An 8,188-nucleotide genomic window follows, 5' to 3' on the forward strand; every position below is an offset into this window, starting at 1 on the left:
ACTCAGAACATAATGCTTAGCTTCAGATGTATCCTTACATTTTTTTGTTAAGCAACAAGGAGTTCCTCGGCTTGGCCCAGTCCATACCCTCCCAGTGGATTTGACCCCAAACAACAAATGCGAGAAATGAACTCTCTGGATTAACTAGTACAATTGAAAATAACTTGCATATTTAGTCTACACATTGGTTTGCCATACAATATGATCATAGATCAAATAAATATTTACTGCTAGCCAAAAGAATCAACTTACAGATCGACAACCTTTAAAGATGTTTAAGTAACGGGAGAATAAAGATGGAAGAAGACAGAGAAACATCTAGATTTCCAGAAGCCACATTTAATTTTGAAAGTTATGAGTTTTGGTTCTAAGAGGCAGCAACGGCAACTTCATTTTTCTCCTTTCCAGCTTCTTTCAATTTTTTCCAGTTTTCATCACTGTCAATGATTTCTGCAGTCTTTATAAGGTATCGGACCCTTTTCCCATCATCTAACACTTTATGACCCACCCAGCTCATGACATCTTGTTCTTTAGAATAGAGCATCACGTTTGAGCTGTGAATAGGCGCTTCAATCTGGAACACCACAATTAAAACACCTAAACAGGCAAATGAGATAAACACATATAAAGGTTGAGAATTAAAGGATATTTTCACTTATGTATTCTTGCACACCAAAAATATATGCAGCTTTCCAAGGCATGAACACTTTCCAAAATAAAGCACAAATAAAAGCATAAGAACTTTGTTTTTTTCTTTTTGAAAGTAAAATTGAACACTATAAATTACCTTAATTATTTGTCCTGGTTGAACCTCTTCTCTGCTCTTCATATATGCTTAGTCTTCAGGTTTATATCGTTCACTACAATGGTGCTGTTATGCTTAAAGATCTTGGTTATCTCTCCAATTTTGCCCTTATCACGGCCTGATATTACTTTAATGGAATCTCCAACCTTAACGTGCATTTTATGTAAAACCGGAACACTTTTCAGCTTACATTCCTTCCGTTCCCATCGTTGAAGCTGTAAGGTACAGGTAAAAAAAAAAAAAAGAAATAGTTAATACCAAGGAAAAGTAAGCACGTCAGACATAGCAAACAAGTAATTTCAATTAGGCAATCTAAAATTCGTATGGAAGTCTATCCCTTCTATTCAGCAATGGAAGAAATCAAATATCTTCCCCCTGGAAAGTCCACTATGAAACAGTTATATTTTGGTTAAAATATGAAAAGAATTGCATGAAAAAATGGGAGCGGAATACCAACCTTCTCTCTTGGCTTGACCTGTATGCAATAAAAACAGTAAATCATTATCAAAATTTCCAGTAATCACTATTTCTTTATGGATGCGGCCAGTGAGTCAAATTGTAGTTTAAGAGAAATGACATGGCAATAGAGCTTAGCTGTCACAAATCAGAATCACAATCTCAATAAATGTTCTAAACTGAAAGCAAAGAACACAATGTTACCATACAAACTGTAAAGTAAACAAAGCACACTCCCATTTCATTTCTCTTGTTCATCTCTCATAGGCACAAATTCATGCACATTAAGACCAACAAGAAATCAAAAGTACAACCGATAATGGTCGTGAACTTATGACCTTCTTGACTATGACAACTTTCTAGCACAGAGATAACCAACGGAGATCTACTAAACCAGAACCAAATCTCTAAACAAAGGCCAAAACATTCATCAATGTTGCACAGCTCAACATATAGTACATAAACACTATTTTTGCTATGCACGAAGAGAATAAAAAGCAAATAATAGAAAATGATCTATCCATTCCCTCAGTTACAAATTGAGAAATTTATTACAGTGTGAACTTGCATTGAAAGAAAATAAGTTACCTAACAAACAATCAGTGGCAAGTTTGCCACTAATTGGATAAAGATAGTGACCAATTTCCCTTCTAAAGACTTAAAAGCATCATTCCAATGACTAAGCAAAGCATTTTGATGCTTAGTTATAAAATTTAATCTCTTTATTTGATAAGGAAAAGAAAAAACCTGCTTTATGCAACCCAATCTCATTCAAATTTACCAAATTACCAAACAAAAACAAACCAATTTCATTAAAAAAGAACCATTTGATTATCATCAGGGAAAAACTTCAATCAACACAGATAAGGTTGAATACTCTGTCAAAAGTTTGGTCCTTTCAACACCAAAAGAATTAAGGAAGTTGTTTAGTCTTAGCCAAAACAACTAAGGAAAAACTACAACAAGAGTGAAATTCATGAAATACCCATTTCCATATAACCACCAAAGAATTGAAAAATGAGGAAAATGTGTAAATTAGAGATAAAAGATGAGGTTAAAAAGATTGATCGAATTGAAAGAAAAAAAAATAAAAAGAGGAAGAGAACGTACATGAAGATGGGAGAGAGAAGGAGGAATTGTGAGACGTTGGCCTAAGAAGGAGTTTGAAGAGAGAGAAAATAGCTATGGAGCTTTGCAACGCAGCCATGGCTGCCATTGTTTTCGCCTGCAGCCACGATGATAAATACCATATAATGGGTAAGGGAGGATAGATAGTGTTAAACACGACACCGTTTTAGACTTGTACATTAATGCATTTTTCTTTTCTTTTTTCTTACTAAAAATTCTTTTTAGGGATAATTTCAATTATCAAAAAAAAAAAAAATCTTTGCAGAGTTTTTTTTTTTTAAATCTTTGTAGAACTTTATTATTTTTCCTTTTATAGTAATTTTTTATCAACACATTAAGTTTTTTCTTTAATGTATAAATTTTGTTTTCTCCACAATTTTTTTTTTTTTTATCGTTTTACACTTTTCATATTAACATATTCATAAACCTTCAATAAAATTCATTCTTAAAATCCATTTTTTATATTAACAATTTCATTATATCAACATTCGTAAATTCGAGTGATAAGAAATTCGATTCTCCTTAAATAAAATTTTGATTTTAAATATTATAAATGAAAAAAATAAATGATAAGAGAACTTACCTTCCTTTTGAAGTCTAATCCGACTCGATTTCGAAATAATCGAAATTAAAAGTAATTTTCGAATATCGAAAAATCTCAAACCAAAAAGTAAAACTCAAAATTATAAAAAAAAAAATTCAAAAATTTTAGTGTTTTGAATTACATTTGAACATTAGAATCAGTAATCAATACTTGATTTTCATATTTATCTGAATATTTAATTCAATAATTAATATATGATTTTCATAAAGAGAGACTATGGATTGAATATGTCTTGAACCATTAGAAGAGATTAAACCAAATTTGGAAAGAATCAAATGGGATTTTAATTTTCTTTTTTTGTTTGGAAATTATGTCGAAAACCAATTAGGGTTGGTGAAGTTTACAAGGTAGAAAAACAATTTTGGAAAGACATCATCTATGCTTTCATTCATTTTCATTTCTAAACTATTAATATACAAAATTAGATGAGCAAAACAAAGGAGAAAAAAAATGATAAAAAGAGGAAAACCCTAACTATGTTACACCAAATTACACACAATCCTTTTACCCTAACCCACTCAAAAAAGAACTCAAAGGCTACAACCAAACCTGCTTTTGCTTTAGCTCCTTTACATCCCCAAGTATGTCACAAACAAAGCCCAAACCAAGAAAATTTAACAAATGGAAGAACCATTGACTACATTTCAAAAGTGTCAGCTGTGCTATCCATGGACTCGTCTCTTTGGTGTTCGGTTACCAGAATCCTAGTTTCTCCTTGCTCTAAGTCAGCTGTAACCTCATCCACGGTAGCAGATGGGGACTTCTGATGCTTCTTGCTGTGTCTCGTTTTAAGGATTCGTGTTAGCACTTGCACGATGTCCCTCATGGAAGGCCGTTTCTTGGGAACACGGTTAACACATTTATACGCAAGAGCTGCTATTTCATTGAGCTCTTGCACGTCAAATTTCCCGTCCAATCGTGAATCCACGATTTCCTCCCACCCAACTTTTCCTTCAGTACTAATAGCTGCCTGTTTGTCATATCACTATCATATTCAGAACTACAAGGGTATAAGCCTAAACTTTTAAGAAAGTGAAAGAGAGATCTTACTAGCTCAACATATTCCATGAGACCCTGTAAAGGATTTCTGCCAGCTATGAGTTCAAAGAGCAATACCCCGAAACTGTAAACATCGGTTTTCTTAGTAAAGGTCCTTGTAGATATATACTCAGGATCGAGATATCCAAACGTTCCTCGTATGTTAGCCTTGTGTTTGTCTACCATCTCTTCTCTTGAAAGCCCAAAATCAGCCACCTGCTTGAGATGGCAGTCCCATAAGATTAAGCCATGTATTCGCACATAAATATACCAATCTCTCAGAAATTAAGAGTTACTTATAAAATCTAGAACAAAAGGCCCATTCAACCAAGGACAACATTAAAAGGTTTACCAAACTAAAGCCAAGATAGAATCTTAACGGAATTTCATGCTTCTCCTGTAGCAATATATAATTATCAATCAGCAACATACCCTGGCTCTCATGGACTCATCCAACAGAATATTGGATGACTTAATGTCCCGGTGTATTACGGGAGGAACTGCCTGGAAAAGAAATGTGAATAAATTAACAAATTTTGACCATAAGCATAAAATGCATGCACATGAATCTGCAGATACATGCCTCCAAACATAGACGTGTCCATGTATAGTCCAAATAAGAAATATTACCCCGTCATGAAGATATTCCAAGCCCCTTGCTACATCTAAAGCAATATAAACCCTCAAATTCCAGCTCAGAGGTTCATGATTTTCACCTGCACAAAGATGAAATGCAGCTTTCATTTTCCCTAGAAACTATTGTATATGAATTAAATTTTCAAAGATCAGGCAACTACAAGTTTGTCCAAAATCATAATTTCTTGATGCTTTATATTGCAAAGCTAATTGTAATCCAATTCATACTTGTATTTCAATGTGCCAGCTTATTATAGATTCAACAGGCAGAACAGCCTAAAAAATAGGGTAGTGTCAGAAAAAATTGAATGCCAAAGATCCAAACAAGCTTTGTTTTACAAAAAATAAAAAAGTTAACATAGAGAAGTGTAAGACCAGCTGATATACAAGTCCATAGTACAACACTTTGGTTTCGGTCATTCAGAAAAATATATGGATCTTTCTATCTAGATAGTTGAAGCCTACTTACTGTACAAATGAGAAGCCAAGCTGCCTTTACTCATGTACACATAGACAAGGATATGCTGACCCTTTTCTGCACAATATCCAACCAAATTTACAAGGTTTCTGTGATGCAGCCTTCCCAATAACATAACCTGAAATGTTAAGAGGGTGAAACATTAAACAAGATGCAGACTGCAGGAAGGAACAAAAAGAAAAAGTACACATACACAGAGAAATGCAATCAGCAAAGGCATGTTAAAAGGGGCAAATAATAAGTTGGGTGAAAGATTGTGCATGACTTTGATTCCCTAATCAAGTTTTTCTCTGAATTTCATGTAGTCAAATGCTTTTGATGGGAATCTTTTTTAGTCAATATGATGTTCCAAGCGTTCATTGCTTTGTTACCTCATTCACTTAAAAGAAAAAACTTGGAAGCTGTATCTCTTATCATTCACTAATCTACTTCTACTTTAAGTTTTTGCTTATAGAAAGAGTGGAAATCGATATTAGTCTGATATTCTTCCTTGGATGCCAAGTTGTGTTTCTCTCTTAAGAAACTAGAAAAGCATGCCGAGTGATGGTGACAAGAAAAGGATTCTAAAGTGGCAGCATCTTGTAAAAATCAAGAATAATACTATTGTACAAATGCTTATGCAAATTTTAATACAGAATAGATAAATCTTGCCATTAAATATGCTGATAGTTGTGAAATATTAACTATTAACCATCCCTACCTCTGTCTGGAACTCTTTCTCCCCTTGCTTAGAATCAGTGGCGAGCACTTTTACAGCAACTGTTTCACCAGTTGACATTTGAGCTTTATAAACCGGACCAAAGGCTCCTTGTCCTATTAGTGTTGTAAAATTATAGGTTGCTTTTTGCAAATCCCTGTATAAGCAATGCCATCAGCGAATTAGCAAAGAAAAATAAAGGAAAAGCTGATGAAAAATACACATATTCAAGCCACAAGCCACCCACCTATACTACTAGTTCGCTATAACATCAAAGAAAGTATTAAGGGCTTACGTTCTAGCCATTGGCTTGATTTTAGAGATATTGATTGCCTGATTTTAAAAACGTATTGAACTACAAGAATCCAGTTAGTTTCTCATCAAGAATGGCCAGTTTTACCGAAAAACAAACAACTTCAAAGATTCCAAAATTGGGAAACCTTGAAAAGTTCATATCATGCTATCTACCTTGGGACACAAATACAAGACATGATACAATCAAGCAAAGTTGATTCAAGAGTGGACCACAAAAATAATTTCCCATAGCCATTAAATCATTAATCATATCACATGGATAACAATACAAACCAGTCACTAACACATCTTCATAGAATCATAATCACATATAAAACTAAAGAAAAATATCTGTTAAAATCAATACCACTCAAAATCAACTACTATGATGCATAAGTGCAACTAGTTTCAAAAGAAACATACTTGTATGGATACTCGGGTATTCCAGATGCAGAGACAACATTACTCCTTCTAAACCCTTCAAGCCACATAGGCATTCTATTTCTTCCAGATTTCACAGGTGACTCAGGACCAATAGTCGAATCCGATAATATAGTACAAGAATCAGCTCCATTAGCCCTGATAGGAATAGTTGCAGCCCTCCTGGAACTGCTGTTTCCTATCTGGGATCTCCTTCTATGATACCTGATACAAAACAGTGCAAAAATAGCTAAAAGCACACCGATCACTAACCCTATAGAGATCCCAATGATCAAACCAGATGACTCCCCCCTCATCTCCACTCCTTCTTTTGCTATTTGCTATTCAAGCCTCCAGTCCATTGAAACAACAGCAAATACAACCCTGCAGTCCAATTAAGCCAATTATAAGCCATCTCAAATTGACAATAAGAAAAGAAAAGTAAAAAACTGTAGCACAATTCAAAGTCAAACAATACTAATCTTATCAAAACTATAAGGTCAAGTTTAGAACCTTCATATGACATTTTTCATAGCAAATGAAATAAAAGTCAAAATTAAGATACATGACAAAACGAACAAATCTTTACCTTCTATCTGAATAGTCTTATGCTAAAAACTGCTCGAATTCACTTAACTGTAAAAAGAAACAGATTGAAAAGACCCCCAGGAACAAAATTCAATAAAAGAGAAAAACAATGAGACTAAAGCTTGTGCAGAAAATATACTTGATCTGATTAGTATTATTCAGAAACTTATTAATTATACATTTATGAACCAAAAACTGAAACTTTCAGCTGATTATAGATTAAAGAACAGGAATTATAATACTGATCTGTTTCGTTACTAAGAAAAGAAAGACTTTCTGAACTCCAAAAGAGTTTCAAGAAAGCAAAGAGGTTTAGAGTAAAACAAACAGAGTACAGAGCAAGAAAAAAAAAAGACCCAGAAAACTTTTAAGCCATGAAAACATGAAAACAAGGCCAGATATGAAAAACACAAAAAAAATTTTCTAATGAAAAAGTGAAATGAAATGCATTGATGAAGAAACAAACCAAAAACATTAACTTTCAAGACTAACTTTTTTAATAAACAAGTAAAAGAAACATACATTTCTTCAGTTACATGCTTTCTTTGGAGCAAGGAATAAAAGAGAAAACAGCAATGAAAATGTTGAGCAGCAAATTCTTTGAGTGGGATTTTAAAGGAAGAATCTGAGGGTTGAGGACTGCGGAGAGAGGTTTTTGAAAGTTGAAAAAAAAAAATTATTGTTGGAGTTTTACAGAGAACTTTTTATTGGGATATTACTTCTTTTGACCCTTGAACAGTTATGATTTTTCTAATGTGGTATCTAAGTTAAAAAAACTTATAATCAAGTACCTAAACTTTAATTCCTGGTATGAAATTACCCAAATCTCTTAACACTATTAGATTAAGGACGACTTAACGCTTTAATACTGATATGGATGATATGCTATTATCGTGTGGTAGTGATTTGATTATCACGGATATTTTTTAAAATTAAAAAAATTATAATTTTTTTTTAAATTTATATCTAAATATAATTTTTATTTTTAAAAATATAATCGACAATCATATTTAAATTATAAGGTAACTATGTGTTATATATATG

At 33.1% G+C, this 8,188-nt stretch overlaps 1 protein-coding gene and 1 pseudogene across 3 annotated transcripts; both read right to left on the reverse strand.

Annotated features, from left to right (window-relative positions):
- Positions 1-233: 233 nt before the first annotated feature.
- Positions 234-2,492, reverse strand: LOC111288869 (large ribosomal subunit protein uL24c-like; annotated as a pseudogene). Its single transcript, XR_016341880.1, has 4 exons — positions 2,372-2,492; positions 1,263-1,280; positions 788-1,020; positions 234-574 (listed from the first exon to the last, which is right to left on the reverse strand). The product of XR_016341880.1 is annotated as a large ribosomal subunit protein uL24c-like (transcript).
- An 860-nt stretch (positions 2,493-3,352) lies between these two features.
- LOC111288356 (calcium/calmodulin-regulated receptor-like kinase 1) lies at positions 3,353-7,808 on the reverse strand. 2 transcript variants are annotated; one of them, XM_089759662.1, is made up of 9 exons: positions 7,667-7,786; positions 7,146-7,192; positions 6,560-6,940; positions 5,846-5,999; positions 5,137-5,263; positions 4,662-4,747; positions 4,464-4,535; positions 4,044-4,247; positions 3,353-3,963 (listed from the first exon to the last, which is right to left on the reverse strand). In XM_089759662.1, the coding sequence occupies exons 3-9, from the start codon at positions 6,871-6,873 to the stop codon at positions 3,631-3,633; spliced, it is 1,290 nt and encodes a 429-aa protein (XP_089615788.1). In that variant the 5' UTR covers positions 6,874-6,940; positions 7,146-7,192; positions 7,667-7,786; the 3' UTR covers positions 3,353-3,630. The 2 variants fall into 2 exon arrangements, with proteins under 2 accessions (XP_089615788.1, XP_089615787.1); XM_089759661.1 differs by lacking the exon at positions 7,146-7,192 and having other exon boundaries at positions 7,667-7,808.
- Positions 7,809-8,188: the final 380 nt, after the last annotated feature.

This window comes from Durio zibethinus, chromosome 4 (genome assembly GCF_047325235.1).
Source record: "Durio zibethinus cultivar Kanyao isolate XHJ-2024 chromosome 4, ASM4732523v1, whole genome shotgun sequence".
Classification (NCBI taxonomy): domain Eukaryota; kingdom Viridiplantae; phylum Streptophyta; class Magnoliopsida; order Malvales; family Malvaceae; genus Durio; species Durio zibethinus.

Excerpts from the sequence above, each read along its gene's own strand:
- LOC111288356 (XM_089759661.1), bottom strand. The coding sequence starts at position 6,873 with ATGAGGGGGGAGTCATCTGGTTTGATCATTGGGATCTCTATAGGGTTA. Across the intron at positions 6,000-6,559 it reads ATACCCGAGTATCCATACAA|GGATTTGCAAAAAGCAACCT; the intron begins GTATGTTTCTTT and ends TTGCTTATACAG. Across the intron at positions 4,248-4,463 it reads ATGAGTCCATGAGAGCCAGG|GTGGCTGATTTTGGGCTTTC; the intron begins GTATGTTGCTGA and ends CATCTCAAGCAG.